The sequence below is a fragment of the Haliotis asinina genome, chromosome 14 (assembly GCF_037392515.1).
Source record: "Haliotis asinina isolate JCU_RB_2024 chromosome 14, JCU_Hal_asi_v2, whole genome shotgun sequence".
Classification (NCBI taxonomy): Eukaryota; Metazoa; Mollusca; class Gastropoda; order Lepetellida; family Haliotidae; genus Haliotis; species Haliotis asinina.
This window is the reverse complement of record NC_090293.1, coordinates 41,957,685-41,979,753: the sequence shown is the minus strand read 5'-3', so window position 1 is coordinate 41,979,753 and position 22,069 is coordinate 41,957,685. Positions and strand designations below refer to the sequence as shown.

The 22,069-nt window shown below is 40.7% G+C and overlaps 2 protein-coding genes across 3 annotated transcripts in view; one reads left to right on the top strand and one right to left on the bottom strand.

Moving 5' to 3' along the window:
• LOC137261777 (uncharacterized) overlaps positions 1–12,135 on the top strand; it is a 21,241-nt gene extending 9,106 nt beyond the window's left edge. Inside the window, exons 4-8 of one of the 2 annotated variants that reach the window (XM_067799558.1) lie at positions 2,138–2,254; positions 4,300–4,406; positions 7,184–7,257; positions 8,790–8,973; positions 10,070–12,135. In XM_067799558.1, the coding sequence (XP_067655659.1) occupies positions 2,138–2,254; positions 4,300–4,406; positions 7,184–7,257; positions 8,790–8,973; positions 10,070–10,203 (616 nt within the window). In that variant the 3' untranslated portion in view covers positions 10,204–12,135. The remainder of the gene's footprint in view (positions 1–2,137; positions 2,255–4,299; positions 4,407–7,183; positions 7,258–8,789; positions 8,974–10,069) is intronic. The other variant, XM_067799559.1, reaches the window with a different exon arrangement.
• Positions 12,041–22,069, bottom strand: LOC137261776 (uncharacterized). The gene is made up of 6 exons (XM_067799557.1): positions 21,918–22,069; positions 20,643–20,702; positions 16,607–16,804; positions 15,303–16,268; positions 14,680–14,868; positions 12,041–14,067 (listed from the first exon to the last, which is right to left on the bottom strand). The coding sequence occupies exons 2-6, from the start codon at positions 20,668–20,670 to the stop codon at positions 13,742–13,744; spliced, it is 1,707 nt and encodes a 568-aa protein (XP_067655658.1). The 5' UTR covers positions 20,671–20,702; positions 21,918–22,069; the 3' UTR covers positions 12,041–13,741.

The window sequence follows — 22,069 nt, the reverse complement described above, 5'->3', positions numbered from 1 at the left end:
AAACTTCAAACATGTTTTTTACCCAATGTTTCTTCAGAAAAAATATTGCAATATGTATCATTTAAAAGTGTATTGTGATATACCAATATGGCAATAAGATTGTGCAGCCATAGTTTCTAATAAGAATGGGCCCAGCTGACCCCAGTGTCACAGTACCAGAAACACAGGGTTTCCTTCAGACATGCTGAAAACCATCACAAGATGTTGAAATCCCTTAACCGCCCTGATTATATTTCATGGTTTGTCTGCACCTAACCCCTGTTCATTGATTTCACAGATGTCGTGGATATCTAAAATGTATGACTTTCCTCTCACCTCAGCTGATAAATGCTGTTGCACAGTTAATAATTTAATACAAGTTGTGACTAGCATGTATCAACCATATCAGACATAGTAAACAACTGTTAGTCAAAGAAAGCCTAAAAGAAAAAGACTGCAATCACAGTCTTTTACACTATTTAAGTTTAGATCAACCAGTTTCTTTCTTGGTAAATTAAAGCAAACAAAGCTAGGATTTACCTAAAACAATAAAACATTTTTTTTGCTGTCTTTTGGAAAGATTAGTGTATTAGCAATAATCTTTATGAAAACAACCTTGACACCTGAATGCATAAACTATGAGCATATGACTGTCACGTTACCCTGCCTTTAACTGCAGCAAATAAATTTTCCATCTTTTAAAGGCAGGATTTCATCTGATATTACATGATAAGTTGTAGTTCTGAAATACAATATTTCTTTGTACAAAAGTAAGATATTTTTCGTTTTTGTTGTCTGCAGTACTGTTGTAATGTAACTTTCAATGTAGTAATGTAAAAGTATGCCATATGGCTTCATTAATGGTATTCAGTGAAATGCAGTTTGCCTGTGCAAAGCTCCTACATTAGTTATAACTGACCCCATATAATAATAATAGTAAAGAGAAATACTGACTGATATCTCCATGATTTGCTGCAGACTAAGTGTAGTGCAGATAAATTCCCTGAAGGGTGATAGTTCCTCCTGCCATGGACTGATTAGGGAGCAATCAGACAATCAAGTTCAAGATCCTGAAAACATCTGAGAGTTTACTGGGGAAGGGTCAATAAAATCTAAAAATTCATCTTCAACAGAATCTGCAGTTGACCAAGGAGATGAATTACATTTTAGGTTGTACAGGTGATCAGGTGGATCATTCCTTTCTAAGGACAGGACCATTCTGGGAAATTTGGAGCATTCAATAGGAGCATCTACATACTTATATGTAAAGCACGCTGTGGTAAAAGCATTTGCCAGTGACACAGAGGTTGTGATCATTTGAACATTTGAGAGTTTTACTTGGTAGTGGTCAAGAAGATTTGGAGCATTTGATGATCTCACATTCACTTTGGGGATGATAAAACATACTGACTGGATTTGCCATCAACTAGGAAGTGATTGATAGCAGAGTCAGGAGTCAGATCAGGATTGACTGACATGATCAACCAATCACTTCAGGGATGGTGCAAACAATCTAGACTATCAATAGTCAATACAGGAGTGATCTACAGGATCAGACCTTCTCGGGGGTCATACTGATGGTGAGAGGATTTACACTCAGATTGGAAGTGATTGGCAGGACAATTCATCTTTGACTTTTCAATTTCTGCGTCCAATACCCAAATCTGCTCTTTCAGATGATGGTACAGTTCCATCAACCAGGCAGATCACTGGGTTAGTGACAATCAGATTGTTCATTTTCCAAAATCAGAGCTAAGCTGGGAAGTGTCTAGTGTTATTCTAATTCACACTTTTCCCACTGACATCAAGAGACAAAAGACACCTTTTGCTCCCCTCAATTCTCCTTTCACTTTCATTCCAGGCATGAACACCTTTCAATAGGTCCAGGTTTAATCAAAGTACCAATCAGTCGATCAAATTGTTATGAGGTACCATGAAAAAAGCAATTTTTTCAGACTCGGAAACATCCTTTGCCAGATATATTTGAACATGTGATCAGTGTGAGGAACTTGTTTGGTTGTTTCAGAGTGGACATGTGATCAGTGCGAGGAACTTGTCTGGTTGTTTCAGAGTGGACATGTGATCAGTGTGAGGAACTTGTGTGGTTGTTTCAGGGTGGACACGTGATCAGTGTGCGGAACCTGTTTGGTTGTTTCAGAGTGGACATGCTGTTGACCCACAGTGCTGGATCCTGGCTGTGCTACAAGCTTCTGGCTGAGTGGGACATTTTCAGATCTGCTGGCTTCCTAAGTCCTGTTGGAGTAAACCCTCATAGGTCTGTTACCTCAGTTAAACTCCTCACCCTGTGTGAGTCATCTGTCCAACTCCTCACCCACTCCAACTCTTCACACAGTTCATCTCCTCCAGACAGGCCAAGTCCCTTCAGTCCTACTTCTCATACAGTCCTAATCCTCCCATAGTCCATCTCCTCTACACAGTCCAGCTTTTCACCTTGACTAAATCCTTACCCAATCCAATGCTTCACACGGATAAACTCCACACCAACTTCTCAACCCAATCCAAATCCAACTGATCACACATTCCAACTCCTCACACAGTCCAACTCCTTACCCGGTGCAAGTCTTCAATTAGCCAACTGCTGAAACAGTCTGACTCCTCTCCCAATCCAACTCCTCCCCCGGTCCAACTGCTTACACAGTCCATCTACTCACAATCAGTCAATCAGTCCAGCTACGCCCAGTCCAACTCCTCAATCAGTCCAACTGCTGGTACAGTCCGACTCCTCTCCCAATCCAACTCCTGCCCTAGTCCAACTGCTTACACAGTCCATCTACTCAATCAGTCCAACTCCTCAATCAGTCCAACTACTCACACAGTCCAACTCCTCTCCCAGCCCAACTAGTCCAACTACTCACACAGTCCAACTTCTCACACAGTCCAACTCCTCGATCAGCCCAACTACTTACACAGTCCAACTCCTCAAACAGTCCAACTACTCACACAGTCCATCAACTCACACAGTCCAACTCCTCGATCAGTCCAGCTACTTACACAGTCCAACTCCTCAATCAGTCCAACTGCTCCCAAAGTCCAACTCCTCCCACAGTCCATCTACTCACACAGTGGAACTCCTCGATCAGTCCAACTACTCAATCAGTCCATCTACGCACACAACCCAACTCCTCGATCAGTCCAACTACTTACACAGTCCAACTCCTCAATCAGTCTAACTGCTGACACAGTCCATCTACTCACACAGTCCATCTACTCAAACAGTTCAACTCCTCACACAGTCCAACTACTCACATTCCATCTACTCACACAGTCCAACTCCTCACACAGTCCATTTACTCATACAGTCCGTCTACTCAAACAGTCCATCTACTCAAACAGTTCAACTCCTCACACAGTCCAACTACTCACATTCCATCTACTCACACAGTCCATCTACTCACACAGTCCATCTACTCTACTCACACAGTCCATCTACTCACACACAGTCCATCTACTCACACAGTCCATCTACTCACACAGTCCATCTACTCACACAGTCCATCTACTCAAACAGTTCAACTCCTCACACAGTCCAACTCCTCACACAGTCCATCTACTCACACAGTCCATCTACTCAAACAGTTCAACTCCTCACACAGTCCATCTACTCACACAGTCCATCTACTCAAACAGTTCAACTCCTCACACAGTCCAACTACTCACACAGTCAACTCCTCAAGGTCACACAGTGCAAATGCTTTCACAGTTTAACTACTCACAGTTTAAGTACTCACACAGTCCAACTCCTCAAACAGTCCAACTCCTCGATCACTCCAACTACTTACACAGTCCAGCTCCTCAGTCAGTCCAACAGCTCACACAGTCCAACTGCTCAATCAGTCCAACAGCTCACACAATCCAACTCCTCTCCCAGTCCAACTCTTCAGTCAGTCCAACTCCTCAAACAGTCCAACTCCTCGATCAATCCAACTACTTACACATTCCAGCTCCTCAGTCAGTCCAACTGCTCACACAGTCCAACTGCTCACATAGTCCTGCTTCACACAATTCCAAAATAACTATTACTTTTTTGGCAGTAGAAAAGTGGGCGGTAGGGGGATAAGCCACAAAAAAAGATGCACGGCCATTACTGTAAGATCACATTTGTTAGCAGCAATAAGCTTTTTAATTTTCCCAAACCATAGTTAGGTCACTTGTTACCATCAGTGTTGTAGTCATGAGACTATGGTTATAGTTTAACTACACACTCTTTTTCTGAAAGCTATGTTTATGCTTGCTCATCCAGAATCAAGTATATGAGTTTGTGCATGTTTATTGATACACTCTGTGTTATTCCTGCCACAGAATAATCCGTCCCCACTTTACGGTGAAGGCCATGTCGACTCTGCTTCGTGTTCAAACTCTTCAACCTGTAACACTGTCTCTGATAAGTAGACTATACAGAAGCCTAGGTAAGTTTATTGTTAAGACCTGCCTGATCATGTACAACATGGTTTGCTAGTATCATACTCAGTGAATGATATGAGAGAGTTAGTACAATTTACACTGCTTATAGAAATATTCCAGCAATGTCATAGCAATGGACACCAGAAGAAGAGCTTCTCACGTTGTACCAATGTGGGGAATTGAATATAGATCTTTGGCATGATGGTTTAACCACCAATCTTACTGCTGATTACATATAATGCCGGGTTAGTGCACTGAAGTCCAAGACTCCTGTTACAAGATAAGAACATTTAGTCTTTCAGCACCCCCTGTGTGTGGTGCAGATGTTACACCCCTGTTACAGCCCTGTCAAGCCAGATAAGCGAGACAACATCAGCCATGTTTAAGAAACTGACTTCCAAATCTTTACAAAACATCTTGCTTGTGCAAGGGTGAATGTGGTGTGAGGTGCAAATCTGAAAAAAGGAAAGTTTGAATGATCCCGTCAGCATTCATTGAATCAGGCCACACGATGACATGCAAATCCTACCTAATTCCCTTTAAGGCTTACATGCAACGAAAAACACTACTTTTCAGATTCGTATACCTTTCGGCATGGTTTTACAAAAGTAACAAATTATCAAAAATGCAAATTCAACTTAAACAATCATTGACCACATGAAATTTGAACTTAACACCTATCAGACATATATGCCATATACAAGAGCCGACCAAGCATATTGGCAAAGTCTTTGTTACACTTAATAGCATGCCCACCAATTCTGATTGGGTTTGGTATCCCAGATCCTTCCTTTCAAGGGAAGTAAACACAAGTACAAAATACTGCACTTTTGATTCACTTTTGTATGCTTATAATTTTGTTTATTTGTTTTTTAATGATCAGCAACAGATATTACAGGAATAAATTCTAATGGTGCTTTAAGTTTGTTTACTTTTTTGGCTGCGTGTAAGCGTTAATTAAACTAGAATTATACTAATAGGAGACAAAACTTTTGAATCTTAGGGTCCAGTCTGGTTCAAAATACCTGACCTATTGATAGAAAGAGCAACAGTAGTTAACACTTAAAAATGAAATAATGGTCCTGCGTTGGCAAAAGTAATTTTTTAAATGTTTAAATTTGCTGTGTACATCTTTTTATTACCCACGTGGTACTTCGTAAAGGTGTTTCATAACAAAGTGTTATGACACATATGTCATTACACCTTCGAGTGATTTGACTGGCTAATATGTGAACTTTGACATTACTGTCATCACTCATTCCATTCATGATTTTCATTCAAAAGTTTCCACACGAGAACATGTAAAATGAAAACACTTCTATGGAACTAGATAAAAATTATTTCATTTATTGTGGTCACTAGCATTATTTTCAATTCTTTAATGACACAAGATTCTGTAATAAAAACGAAAATAAAACAATCTATAAAAATAAGTAAACAAATACGTCTAGTAGGTCTATCATGAGTGTAAACAAATATGGCGTTGCCCGTAAAAGTTATTGATTTCGTCAATATTGACGGACAATTGGTTGGAAGAGTTGTGAATGTTATCAAGGGATTGAATACCCTCTGTGTGTACATTGTCAGGACTGCACAGTAACAAAACATCAAAAGACGAGCGGCGCTCTTGTATCTCTATCACTGCCACTGTCAGCCACATCCATTCACGTCCTCCCGCACAAACATGTTGTCACTGCCATGCTTCCTGTGGTTTCTTATGTAGGGGTCAAAAGAACTTCCCAGAATCTGAACACAATAGACTTGAAATCGTCTTCGTTCGAGGTTGTAGGCTGTGTTTTCAGACCCAATTTTCAGTGGAGTCTTCAACATAAACATCGAATCTCGACAAGTGGGAATTCCAAGTCAAGATGAGAAGGCGTCCCTGGTATCCTGCGCAAAGCATTGACGAATTATTTACAGTAACTCGTCCTCCGATGAAGAAAAATAAGGTCAACTATTTGAGACATACAGTTCCCTGTTATTCACATTCATCTTTGCTGTTGAGTTTGCTACTTCTAATTAAATGCTCCCTATAATCTTCTTCTTTGTGAACACTTCTGAACATGACGACTAGCCCGACAGTGATGGCCGACTGACATTCAGGCAAGATTTAGGTCACGTAGTCAAGTTCAAAATATTTACACTTCGCAAGTGTTTTGATGAATTACATTATTCCTTTTGAAAACAAATCCTCAACTGAAAAGAATTAAATTTTGATTACGACTTGATTCTGTCTTAATTTGTTTATTTTCTTGTGATTAGGCGCCATATAGGAAATACATTGCTTTATTTTAACGAAATTTTCACTTTTTAGAATGTGAGTAATAAATAGGATACAAAACTCGTTCCCCTTTCATATCAAGTTTATGTCCCGAGTGAAATAATTTTGGTTTGTCACTCGCTAAAACTCGTGACAAACCAAAATTATTTCACTCGCTAAAACTCGTGACAAACCAAAATTATTTCACTCGGGACATAAACTTGATATGAAAGGGGAAGCTTGTTTAATATCGTATAAGTATGATATAGTACAATGTATCTACCACATACATGTTGTATAGATTGTATTGCTTTACTCTAAGAGTTACTCATCTAGTTGTTCCTGATTAACCAATAATCACATAGCTGATGGTAATTGCATTCTAGAATTTGGAGGGTCAAAAATGGAGCAATGCATGTCATCCTGATGGCAGCAGCAGGATTACTTTAATATTGTTCTTTTGGTAGAAAAATTGTGGATTCAGAAGAGAATTTTCCTAACAGGGAGTATTTAATATTTCAGGTTTTGCCGGAGCTCAAGCAGGAACAGATGTAGCTGCTTCCCAGCACTTGTTGGCAGGGCCAGAGTTTCACAATGTGAGTAGACTGATTTAATACAAGCTGAACTGATGTCTTACTTTTGTGTCAAATGCATATCTCTTACTCTACTCTCCTCAACTTGTCTTCATTGTCATATTTTAATTTCCATTAAAGGTCACATGCACCGTTAAACACAACTTAGCAGATTCTGATACCTTTCAGTATGCACTTACCGAAACAAATCATCAAATATGCCAATTCAATCTATATTTTGGTAGAGCTGAGACTGGGAGGAGTAAAGTGGTAGAGATGAGACTGGGAGGGGTAAAGTCTGGTAGAGATGAGACTGGGAGGAGTAAAGTCTGGTAGAGATGAGACTGGGAGGAGTAAATTGTGGGAGGAGTAAAGTCTGGTAGAGATGAGACTGAGAGGAGTAAATTTTGGTAGAGATGAGACTGGGAGGGGTAAAGTCTGGTAGAGATGAGACTGGGAGGAGTAAAGTCTGGTAGAGATGAGACTGGGAGGAGTAAATTGTGGGAAGAGTAAAGTTTGTTAGGGCTGAGACTGAGAGGAGTAAATTCTGGTAGAGATGAGACTGGGTGGGGTAAAGTCTGGTAGAGATGAGACTGGGAGGAGTAAATTGTGGGAGGAGAAAAGTTTGTTAGGGCTGAGACTGAGAGGAGTAAATTCTGGTAGAGATGAGACTTGGAGGGGTAAAGTCTGGTAGAGATGAGACTGGGAGGAGTATAGTCTGGTAGAGATGAGACTGGGAGGAGTAAAGTCTGGTAGAGATGAGACTGGGAGGAATAAATTGTGGGAGGAGTAAAGTCTGATAGAGATGAGATGAAGATAAGTATATTCTAACAGGGGATGTTTCAACCATTACAGCAAGAGCTAATAGCATGTCACTCAGGGTTTCTTCCTTACGCACTGATATAGAGCTATTCCTTTCGTTATTGTTTTTTTGTTATTGTTTTTCTGTTGGTACCTGTATGATGTCCAAGAACATTTTTACTCATTTGCAATCTCTGCTGCACTAGCTATATGCGATTTGATGTTGTAAGGACATATTCACACTCTGAACAACAAAGATGAAATACAGTTTCATCATGGAATTAACTGTGAAATGTAGTCATCCTTGTGACCCTTTAATGTTTTTCACAAACTGGCTGTGAAATGTGTCCATCCAGTATATTGTGATAACAATTTTAAGTTAAATTTCATCTCCCAGTAACTGAAAATTTTACAACTAAAAACAAATTGAGACTAACGTATGTCTTGACTTATTTGACTTAAAATCGTAGCTGTTGTTACAATTTTAGCTCTTTGAAAATTCATCAAAATAGCTTAGTTTTGTTTTTTAGTGAATTTGTAAAATGTAGTAGGTGGGCATTTTAAGTATTACCGGACAGGGGTCTCATCACTCCAAAGGCCTGATTTCAATTCCCCTCATGAGTACAATGTGTGAGGCCCATTTCTGGTGCCCCTCTGTGAAATGCCTGGAATATTGCTAAATCCAAATTCACTCACTATTACCTGACTGAATCATACTGTACACATAACACTTACGACAAAGAATAACATTGTAGATACCCAACCATGTCGAAGAGATAAGGAGGAAGAAGATACCATTGTTTATTGCCCACACAATCAAAGACAAGATTGTAGAGTTGGAGATTCCACTTGAGGTCATCACCAAGCATCTCCTCATCCCTCAGCAGAACATAGTACATTATGATGACAACAGTGTACCATCCAAGGATCCTTTCCAAGGTAGACGTCTTATTCATTTTCATCATACAGAAAGTGTATTTACTATTTATACTGGCAAACAAGGATAAGTTGAGCACCGACCTGATGGTTGACCGTATTAGCATGTATGAGTGCCGCCCACTGGCGCTTCCAATTGTAAGCAAAGGGGCCCCAGGTTGTCCACAATCAGGTGTAGTGAACTACCGACTTGCTACACCAACCACATGAGGCTCTTATGAGCAAGGCATGTGCAGCTACGCATGTAATCAATTTTATCATCATGCACTGCACTTGCACTAGCCTACAACTGCTCTACCTTTCACAAACCAAATGGGTTTGGTCATTGCTGTGCACTGCCTTCTTCTCATAAATGCGTTCTATGAACTTACTCATGTTTAGACCCGTGAAGGTCCCGGGATAGAATAGTCCTTCAGCAACCCATGTTTGCCATAAAAGGTGACTATGCTTGTCGTAAGAGGCGACTAACGGGATCGGGTGGTCAGACTAGCTGACTTGGTTGACACATGTCATCGGTTCCCCATTGCGCAGATCGATGCTCATGTTGTTGATCACTGGATTGTCTGGTCCAGATTCGATTATTTACAGACCGTCGCCATATAGCTGGAATATTGCTAAGTGCGACGTAAAACTAAACTCACTCACTCACTACTCATGTTTACCAGTAGAGTTGATCATTGGTACTGGTGGTATATCTTGAGATTCTGTAAGTTGCAATTGGTGTGCATAGCTGTTTCCCTTAAGGACACTATATGATTTCGGTAGCAGTGTTGATCTTATGTTTTCCCTGATTTTGCTTCTTGGTTTGTGAGCATGATACCTCTATGTGTATTTTGCACCAAACTGGTAAATGTTTTAAGACTCAGTTAAGCCACATGGCCTTAAGCTCTCATGACAACAAGTTCCGAAACAATTATGCATCGTCCTATGATTGATATCCACAATTGTACTGAGGTTAATCATGTTGTAAACTACCAAAATTCAGTGTATTTATACTGATTTCTAAAACTGTGGATAATGATGAAACGTACAAAGTTTGGATCCAAACAGATTGTCAATTATATGTTTTTGTGTCCAATTCTAAACCTTCTGTTTGTAGGTTTCATTGATGACTGGCTGGTACGTGTCCTGTTTTTTGAAAGGGGAGGCCACATTGTACATCGTCCACACTGTGATATAATCATTGAGCAAATCATGAGTATTTTGCAGCACATTAACCATACGTCATCATGACAGGAGTTTACCTCACTAGGACTCCGGCAAAGTAATGTGTTGATCGTGTATTTCATGTGTAGATGCATGATGCTTATGACAGTGCATCATTTGCCTATTTATTGATGTTTATAAGGGCAACTTACAGAAACGTATTGGATCAATATACCGGTGTGAGCTGATATGTCATACATATGTCTGACAATCTGAACTCATTGTTTTCATCAATGACATATCATTGCTAGTTCAATGCAGATGACTTTGGTTCCAGGAGAGAAGAGGAATTTTATGCAACATAGCTTCTCCTCCCTGACACTGGTCAGTGAACACTTAGCCATAGCAAGCAGTATGCTGACAGACACACTGAATTTGAAAGAGCTGTATCCAATGTATTGGCAAATCAGCTTTTGCCCAATAGCATGTATGTTGGTTGCAAGCTGTTTGTTGTGACTGAAATCAAAGATATGACTGCTTTCAGTGAGATATGGCTTGACAAATTATGGTTTTTTTTCTGAACCTCTTTTTGTTTTCCTGTTCAAGAGGTTAGACAGATGCAGTCAGGATAAACTTATCGAAAGGAAAGAATGGTGAGGGACTGTAAGATGTCAAATGTATGATTTTTCCTACCTCAGCATGTTACTTAAATCATTCATTCTGACCTATGGAAAATCATAGCAACTGACCTTTACATATATAAACTTGAAGAATGTGTCTATATGGAAAGTCCCATTATACAGCCAAGAGAATAATGTCTGTATCTCTGCTATAAAGTAAGTAAAGTAAGTTGACAGTGAGCATGCATATAATGAACTGACAGATATCAATAACAGGGCCTTCTTTCACAAGCACTAAGATGATGGCATGATAACCTTACTGGAGTTATAAGAACGGGAGTTATAAGGTTAACCTTAGAAAGGAATGCTTCATGGAAGGAGTCCCTGTGTATGGTTTAGTCAAAGTGCATGTAACAAGTATATATTGTCTATAGAGAGTCATGCAAGTAATGAACAGATTGTATTTAAAGATGATGTGAATGCTCGTGAAATGAAAATGTTATTGTAAATGAATAGTTTGAATGAATAGCTGAACCAGTTTGAATAGAACATGAATGTCTCTTCAAGATCTGGTGACAGGTTAAAGAGGGGGAACGATGAGATATCACTACATTTACTGTGTGATGCATAACATGCAAATTATATGATATCACTACACTTACTGTGTGATGCATAACATGTAAACTGTGATATCACTACATGTACTGTGTGATGCATAACATGTAAACTATGTGATATCACTACACTTACTGTGTGATGCATAACATGTAAACTATGTGATATCACTACATGTACTGTGTGATGCATAACATGTAAACTATGTGATATCACTACTTACTGAGTGATGCATAACATGTAAACTATGTGATATCACTACACTTACTGTGTGATGCATAACATGTAAACTATGTGATATCACTACACTTACTGAGTGATGCATAACATGTAAAGTATATGATATCACAACACTTACTGTGTGATGCATAACATGTAAAGTATGTGATATCACTACATGTACTGTGTGATGCATAACATGTAAAGTATGTGATATCACTACATGTACTGTGTGATGCATAACATGCAAAGCATATGATATCACTACATGTACTGTGTGATGCATAACATGTAAAGTATATATCACTACACTTACTATGTGATGCATAACATGCAAAGCATATGATATCACTACATGTACTGTGTGATGCATAACATGTAAAGTATAATTTTGATATCACTACACTTACTGTGTGGTGGATAACATGTCTAACCAGGCCTATGCCTACACAATGAAAATCAAATGCAGATTTTCCGAAATCAAAAAGTATAAGTTTATTGATAGGATTCTCAATATGTTTTTGTTGAAAATAAATACATAAGAATAAAGACTTTGCTAACACATTTTATCGCAGTTGGATTCGATATTGCCATTGCAACAGTGAACTTGTATACATCCATTCATTCAATTCATTAACAATAGGGTGAGTAAATAACAGTGGACATAGATTCTTCACACGTGGGATTGTGGGTATCTGTCACAACATCAGTCATTAGTTGGTCTGGTCCCGACGTTATTTGGACGCCTTCGTCACATAGCTGAACTTTTTCTTAATACGTCTTCATACGGAAAACATTGAACAAATCTTGTAGACATTCAGTGAAACATATTATAGAGGCACACTCGTGTTCAAAACTAAAGTTGCCTCAGTACTACGATCGAGTGGTCAAGATCATGATACACTAGACAAAACCAGTTCAAAACTAATGCAGTGTTCACGATGGTGTTTCAAAGTAACAGGACATTGGGTCCTGTAAGTTTCAGATTTAACTTTTCTTATAACTGACAGTGAAATTATTAACATTATATGATAACAAACATAAGATTTCTGACCAGCAAACAAGTGTCACATGCCGCAAATAACAACTTCACACAAAGAAATTGTGAAATATTCAGTCAGACACTGGGGCTGGCGGGTTGGTGATTTCTATCTGACCACTGGCGAATCTGCCAGATTTGTTAGAGGGTCAGGCGCTATTCGTGAACTCTGCTAATGTTCCTTTAATACAGCGGTCGAGTGGACAAACAACCTATACTACTGCCAGTGAATGTTCACTGTTGATTACTCACTGTTTTCAGAGAGCGTCCAGTCAAATTACCCATAATGGCGGGAGAAAGTTCCTCAGAACATGGTGACAGTGACATGCATGACGATGCTATGGTGCGAAGAGAAATTTGTCATTGCTTAATAAAGATGTAATACGGTTACAATGATAGGGTGATGAAGCTGTAATTGCTTCTAGATCCATGTTGGTGGAGTTCAGCGTGCGGCTGAAGCGAACCAGTCGCTTCAGCGTCAGGACCGAGTAATGGAGGATCGTGTGAATGTGCATGTAAGAAGAATATGTCATATTCCTTTTTAGCATGTAACAATTGATCATCAGAATACGTTCCCCAGTTCCTTTTTGTGGAAATGCTTATTGTTGACTGGACATTTGTTACAACGTCACACTGATGAAGGAGTCACACCTGATGAAGGAGTAAGCATTAATTCCGAAACGTTGTGTTCTCATATAAAGAAGTTGATATCCATAAAATCTTCATTCTTATGCATTTCACTTCTAAATGCCCTTCAAAGACTTGAAACGTCACACTGATAAGACTATGTCATGATAAGACGTGTCCGATTTACGATGTTGTGTGGGGCTCAATATCACCACCTGCCTCAAGCATTTCCTATAAAACATTTTGTGCTAAATCTACCCTGTCCACAAAAATAAGATAAGAACTGAATCGCCAACAGAACTGAGCCGAATACCATCAATACTGTTCGATTCAGTAAGCGATGAACTATTTTCATCTATTATTGCAACATGTAATATTGTCGAGTTAGTTCGACATCATTGAGAGAACTAATTCTGGAAATGTTACGAGTGTCTCTCATAGAGATTGTTTGTATGACGATGTGCATCGCTAGAACTGGATCCAGTTGTGGGAGTGTCTGTCTGGATCAGGCGTCCGATTCATCAAAGCCGAGTTCATGAAATCCTTCAAGCACAAGAGTATTTGAAGGAGGTTCTACTTCATCATCATCGTCGTCGTCGTTGTCGTCTTCATCGTCTTCAGCTAGAGACTGTATTTGTTGAACGAATCCACGTAGCTTGGTAACCAGTTCAATGTTTGATTGAGTTTTATCATATGTTTTGGTATCGAGAGAATACGAGAGCACCCCATACGAGCCTATCTTTGCCTGTACTGACTCGGATAGAGATGCCTGCTTTTTAGGTTTGTGACTGTACACAGGTTCCACGATGACCAAGAATACGTCCTTCCCATCTGTAGTAAAGACAAATAGATGTTTGGTATACTTTGTAACCAGTCACAAAGAGATTATGCAGCCATTTACACCAGACCATGACACTGGTCGTTGGGAATAAAAATAGTATTTTGTATCACTGGACGCACGTAAACCAAATCTTATCTTGGTTAGTAGATATAAGCCTCGAATAGACTACGGTGCACGAAGGACTGTTTACAACCGGTAACTGGTATATACTGGAAATTGCTATCTGGCGTGCTTGATGTGTTTTTACTCTCATAAACAAATTATATATATATCCGTATGTCATAGATCCGTTTGTGGTTATCATAAGATAGTGAAATCCGTAAAATTGCCGTGTCTTGCAAGGTACAGCTGTGTGATGAAAGAGAACACCCCTGTCACGGAGAGTGAAACCCCAGTCACGGCATTGTTCATTCTATATCGGACCAGCAAATATCCGGTCTGGACTGGGCAACCCAGTCGTAAACAGACAGGACATTGACCCGATCACCGTCGGGGCTCCAAGGCACAGTTTGCAGGGTATAACCGAGTGACAAGTAATTTAAAGAGACCATTCTGGCTCCAAATTCTATCAGCCCCTACAAGGTGTTGGAGATGGACCTTACCTCTGCTATGTCCGAGGACGGACTTGGCGTCTGCATCTGGCATCGTGTAGCACGGACTAAACACCACCAAAGGCGACACCACAGCAGCTGATTGGCGGCGACAAGCCTTTAGCTGGAATTTGCCATGTTCTTCTATGAAATGTACAGTGTCATGTACCAATGGACTGGTGTCGTCAAAGAAGTAGAACACTGAAATGATATCACATTACATCAGATGAAAATATTTGTTATACGACAGGGATACATTAGTTACAGACACGTTCTGCTTGTGTCAGTGGTACAAATCTGTAAAGGTTCATGGTCAATCAGGGCCTGGCTGCACAGAGTCTTCATTAAACCATATTCGTTCAGTCTTAAATGTTTTGTGAAAGAGCAAAGGGCAGGTATTCATATGTGCTTGAACGTAAAATAATAGGGTAGGATATGCTTCATGTATGCTGTCGAAATCATTCTTGAACAAAATTCTTCTCCATGGCCGGCCCCTCGCTTAGGAGAGTATAAAACGAACTAAAAGTAAACGTTTGCTACTGAAACCATTTAGCACGACAGACAAAGAGATATTTCATTCTAACAAGGTTGTACTTTATATAATTATACCACTAATTCAAATAGCAAAGGATTACCTGGGCTACGAACGTCCTTTAGGGCAGGTTTTGGTTGAGGAAAATTTAAGTTGGTAGGCTCTTCCGGAGTTGGTGCACTGAAAGCATCTGCAAATGGGTCTCCCGAAGCTTTGGGCGATGAATCCCCTCTGGGGTCGAAGAAGTCATCAAACTTGTCAGCTGCTCCTGCTGACTGAAACGGATTTACTGAACCTGTTGGTTGACTTCCATCTCCCTGAAACGGATCTACTGAACCTGTCGGTTGACTTCCGGCTCCCTGAAACGGATTTACTGAACCTGTTGGCTGACTTCCAGCTCCCTGAAACGGATCTGCTGAACCTGTCGGTTGAGTTCCTGCTGCCTGAAAGGGATCAACTGAATGGGTGGGTTGACCTCGTGGTGTCTGAAATGGATCATTTGCCAGGGTTGGCTGAGTCCCTGCGGTGTGAAACGGATCAACTACTTTTGTAGGTTGACTAGGTTGAAAAGGATCTACCGCTGGAGCAGGGTGACTTGGTGGAGTGAGGACAATCTGTGGAATAGTCGGCTGGGTAGGTTGAACATATGGTGTAGGCCGTACATGCTGATCCTGTTGGGTTGGTTGAAAAACTTGAATTGGCTTGGGTTGTTCCGGCTGAGTTGACTGAACAAACTGTATGGGACGAGGTTCGTTTTGTGGACTTTGGTGAGCTGCTACAGAGGACGCTCCGTCAACTCGATCTCCATTCTGGCCAACTGGGAAATATGTTGCCCAGGGTTTACGTTCTAGACAAAGATTTACTACCCGCTTTACTTCGTTCACAGCTAGTCCATTTTCGTTTTTATATCCTTTGAATTTCTCTCTTCCAGAAAAGAATATGGTACATGCAGCCCCGACTCTGTTTCTTGTGGAGGTTGAGATTGGATCCTTCAGATGATCCAAACTGTCTCTATTTTTTGAATGCTCCACAGCTCGTTTTACCATCACTAAAAGCACATCTTGGCCGTCTGTCAAAAGGAATGTACACATGTAAGTGAATTAGGAAATCTTTATAATGACATGACTACGATAGTTGCTGTTGTTTCTGGGGGGGGGGGGGGGGGGGGTATCCTTTGTTGTTGTTGTTTTTTTTCTTTTTGTAAAGCAAATACTAAAACTGCATTTATGTGAAACGTTTTCAACGTCTATCAGTATTTCCAGTTTATGTTAGGATTCATTACCCAAACCAGTGATTTCAGCATTTCTGTATACGTCTTGTGGGAAGCAGAGCAGGAATAATGTTGTTCGACCCAACTTTAACGTCAACCTTAAATGTCGATATTATTGAAGTATAATAGGGCAATACCTCTAGAGCTGTCGAGAAGAGCGTTGACATCGACGTCAGTCTTACTGACTATTGGGCAGAAAAGCACCAAAAGTGGTTTGGCGTACTGGACTTCACGGACTTTAATGTGGCTCAAGTTGATGCTGCAGCTCTTCTCAATATACTTCACGGCTGCCACCAACAGCGGCCCCTCGCCCGGGTTGTCGTGGTACATGAAAACTGTGACATATATGTGAACTTCAGAAAAGGAGCACTGACAAAGTATGGCATGTTTCGTCCTTTCGTAGTGTTTTTGTTTTGGTTTGGGGTTTTATGTTGTTTTTTGGGGCTGTTTTTTTTTGTTTGTTTGTTTTGGGGTTTTTTGTTGTTTTTTAATGTTTGGTTTTGTTTTGTTGTTTTTGGTTCTTTTTTTATTGTTTCGTTGCTATTCTTTAAGTATATATTGTGCTGGGGTGGGGATCTTTTTAGCAACATTCCTGTCTTCCAATATTTTAAAGGGTATCGTCAAACTCAGCCAGACAAAGCAGTGATTGACATCATGAGCTTTGAGTAACGCCAGCTGAAAAAAGCTTACATGCGTTATAATAATGGGAGCCTCATCGCTCCATCTCGTCAGTCGACCATTACGTTTATTGGATTATTGAATACCAAGTAGTAACTCAGGACTTTAATTTACCATTTACTGAACAAATGAAAGTGTTTGAACATGAGAACGGAAACATTGTGATTTTCAAAATGAGCAAAGTAATTTATGGTTAAATGTTTTCAACATACAGCATGAGTCATGCGACCAGATCAGGGTGTATTGTGGCAGACAGAATGAGTCGTGCACCCAGGTCAAGGTATATTGTAGCAGTCAGGGTGGTGAGTCGTGCATCCAGGTCAGGTCTGGTTGGCCACTCTGCCAGGTATGACGACGGATCTTTGACTCACCTGGCATGAAATGCATGTGCTCCCTTCAGGAACAGGGTGTCATCTCAAAGATATTTTGTGATTTTTCATGTGTGTTAAAAATGTCTCATCTATTGATTACCATCTGACGTGTCTTTTTTCATACAGCTTATGTTGAGATATATAAAACGGAACGATACCCATAGAAAAGCTTAAATCAGCCATCGTAGTAAATGTCTCAAAATATATTGGTGGAATGACCACCCGAAGATCAACAGAACTGGCTATCTTTTGCAAGTTGCTATGACGTGCCGTTTATTTTTCCTGTTAAATTCCCCTATTTTAAGGATTATCATATTTTAGTCCGACCCCAACCACCCATCCTGGTTTCGCTTTTGAGACCACCCCTTCTACTGCTTTCTTTTTATATTGATAGTGAGACTCCATGATACCTATACATCCTTAATAGTTTCAGTGTTCAAGTTAGTTATCGTTTATAATGAATGTAAGACTAATTTCAAAATTAGATGTTCGCCTTGATCTTCAGTTGATAAAACAACAGAAGGAACTGGCTAGTGCCGCTGACTTTGTATCAAGGTTTACTAATCTGGGCTGTTTTACGAAGGGAAAGTTACTCGGATTAACGGGTTCCACCTTAGGTGTGTTTTCACTGTTAATGGGGTTAACGGGTTCCACCTTAAGCACGTTTTCACTGTTAATGGGGTTAACAGATTTCACCTCTGGTATGGTTCCACCTTAGGTATGTTTGCTCTGTTAGTAGGGTTAACTGGCTCTACCGTAAGCATGTTTTCACTGTTACTGGGGTTAACGGGTTCCACCTTAGGTATGTTTTCTCTGTTACTGGTGTTAACTCCCTCCTACTTGAGGTATGTTTTCACTGTTAATGGGGTTAACTCGCTCCCACCTTAGGTATGTTTTCACTGTTAATGGGGTTAACTCGCTCCCACCTTAAGTATGTTTTCACTGTTACTGGGGTTAACGGGTTCCACCTTAGGTGTGTTTTCAATGTTACTGGGGTTAACTCGTTCAACCTTAAGCATGTTTTCACTGTTGCTAGGGTTAACGGGTTCCACTTTATGTATGTTTTCACTGTTACTCGCGTTAACTCCGTCCTACTTGAGGTATGCTTTCACTGTTACTGGCGTTAATTCCATCCTACTTGAGGTATGTTTTCACTGTTAATGGGGTTAACTCACTCCCACCTGAGGTATGTTTTCACTGTTACTGGGGTTAACGGGTTCCACCTTAGGTATGGTTTCACTGTTAGTGGGGTTAACCGGCTCCACCTTAAGCATGTTTTCACTGTTACTTGTGTTAACTCGCTCCCACCTGAGGTATGTTTTCACTGTTAATAGGGTTAACTCGCTCCCACCTGGGGTATGTTTTTACTGTTACTTGTGTTAACTCGCTCCCACCTGAGGTATGTTTTCACTGTTACTTGTGTTAACTCGCTCCCACCTTTGGCATGTTTTCACTGTTACTGGGGTTAACTCGCTCCCACCTTAGGTATGTTTTCACAGTTACTGGGGTTAACTCGCTCCCACCTGAGGTATGTTTTCACTGTTACTTGTGTTAACTCGCTCCCACCTTTGGCATGTTTTCACAGTTACTGGGGTTAACTCGCTCCCACCTGAGGTATGTTTTCACTGTTACTGGGGTTAACTCGCTCCCACCTTAGGTATGTTTTCACAGTTACTGGGGTTAACTCGCTCCCACCTTAGGTATGTTTTTACTGTTACTGGGGTTAACTCGCTCCCACCTGAGGTATGTTTTCACTGTTACTTGTGTTAACTCGCTCCCACCTGAGGTATGTTTTCACTGTTACTTGTGTTAACTCGCTCCCACCTGAGGTATGTTTTCACAGTTACTGGGGTTAACTCGCTCCCACCTGAGGTATGTTTTCACTGTTACTTGTCTTAACTCGCTCCCACCTTTGGCATGTTTTCACTGTTACTTGTGTTAACTCGCTCCCACCTTAGGTATGTTTTCACAGTTACTGGGGTTAACTCGCTCCCACCTGAGGTATGTTATCACAGTTACTGGGGTTAACTCGCTCCCACCTGAGGTATGTTTTCACTGTTACTGGGGTTAACTCGCTCCCACCTGAGGTATGTTTTCACTGTTACTTGTGTTAACTCGCTCCCACCTTTGGCATGTTTTCACTGTTACTTGTGTTAACTCGCTCCCACCTTAGGTGTGTTTTCACAGTTACTGGGGTTAACTCGCTCCCACCTGAGGTATGTTTTCACAGTTACTGGGGTTAACTCGCTCCCACCTGAGGTATGTTTTCACAGTTACTGGGGTTAACTCGCTCCCACCTGAGGTATGTTTTCACAGTTACTGGGGTTAACTCGCTCCCACCTGAGGTATGTTTTCACTGTTACTTGTGTTAACTCGCTCCCACCTTTGGCATGTTTTCACTGTTACTTGTGTTAACTCGCTCCCACCTTAGGTATGTTTTCACAGTTACTGGGGTTAACTCGCTCCCACCTGAGGTATGTTATCACAGTTACTGGGGTTAACTCGCTCCCACCTGAGGTATGTTTTCACAGTTACTGGGGTTAACTCGCTCCCACCTGAGGTATGTTTTCACTGTTACTTGTGTTAACTCGCTCCCACCTTTGGCATGTTTTCACTGTTACTTGTGTTAACTCGCTCCCACCTTAGGTATGTTTTCACAGTTACTGGGGTTAACTCGCTCCCACCTGAGGTATGTTTTCACAGTTACTGGGGTTAACTCGCTCCCACCTGAGGTATGTTATCACAGTTACTGGGGTTAACTCGCTCCCACCTGAGGTATGTTTTCACAGTTACTGGGGTTAACTCGCTCCCACCTGAGGTATGTTTTCACTGTTACTTGTGTTAACTCGCTCCCACCTTTGGCATGTTTTCACTGTTACTTGTGTTAACTCGCTCCCACCTTAGGTATGTTTTCACAGTTACTGGGGTTAACTCGCTCCCACCTGAGGTATGTTTTCACAGTTACTGGGGTTAACTCGCTCCCACCTGAGGTATGTTTTCACAGTTACTGGGGTTAACTCGCTCCCGCCTTAGGTATGTTTTCACAGTTACTGGGGTTAACTCGCTCCCACCTGAGGTATGTTTTTACTGTTACTGGGGTTAACGGGGTTCCACTCATACTCACCATTCTTTCTCGAAAAATTCGGATCCATGTTTAATCCGACTCAGCTTGTGAATTTGTATTCTGAAATAACAAACACAATCAGTGTTATTAAAATTGCTTACACAGACGTGATCACAGCAAGACGTCCTAACCATATACGTCATTTACACACCCTGATAAGATAGGTGCCAGGATATCACATATCGTCATATTACAGGTGGTATCGGATTAATATTAGTCTGATCGATGGGTGTACACTCCTTAAACAGTTTGTCGTACAGAGATGGCGCAGTGGTAAAAGAAGACCAGGGTTCTATTCCCAATATGGGTATCTTGCGTTTATGTATGGTGTTCCGCCACAGCGTGTTGTCTTGCAGGTTGTCAAAAGCGGGGATACTCACTCACTCACTCAGTCAGGCCTGTAAGGTCAGCATGTCTGGTTCTATACCTTGTGTAACAGCAATTATCAACTTCAGTATCAGGTCACGGCGTACCCAACTTCGAAACTAAAGGTACAATGTTTAACCTTTAACGGAAATATCATGGAGGAAGACACTTCACTGATAACGGTCTTAGGCCATATTGCAGTAAAGAAATTGTACATCCATTTAACCTATCCTCCCTTGACACATGAAATGAGCTTCACACATTACATTTGGAGAATCGAACCTGGGCCTGCAGCTAACGAGCGAACAGTTTAACCACAGAATATTTGAGCGCCTCGCTTATTTCGCGTTTACCTAACGGTACATTATGATAGTCGTAACGCTATGTAACAGCACATGATATGCGAGGGAGACAATACCTCGAACTTCGACCTGGGACATTAACAAATAGGCAATGAACAAGCTATAGACAAGCTGAAACACATGCGTTGTCACAGCAATCGGAGCAGTGTCGGACAATGTATAACACAGTAATATATTCTTCATGCAAATGTTTCACACACGATAATACATACTTTTAAAGGATCAATTTCAATATATCAGACTTTATCTAAGCATTTCCTTGCCGATCCTTTCAACTCCTTTGAATATGAAAATAACACTTACAATTACAGTTGATGATATAAACATTTATGTCTACCTGTGTAATCACTTAAATTTAAGAGGAATATATCCTCATATCATAGTGAATCAAATGTGCGTATATTGCAATATTTGCAGCACTGTCATTGGTCAAGGGAATTTAGAATTCAGTATATCATTACTCAATCAAATAAGACTGCCCGGGCGCGTCCTGCAACAAGGGGCGAGTGTAAAAGCTAAAAAAATATATTTTACCAAAATAACCTACCTGATGTGTTAGTAATAACGTCACGGCGCTATTCGTCACATTTCACGCATATCCTCAGAAAGCCACATCGTACCGATTAGGGGGCGTTTCGTGACTTGGGTGAAGGTCACGTGATAACGATGCAAGTATTATATTTACCCCGGCGAGATCAT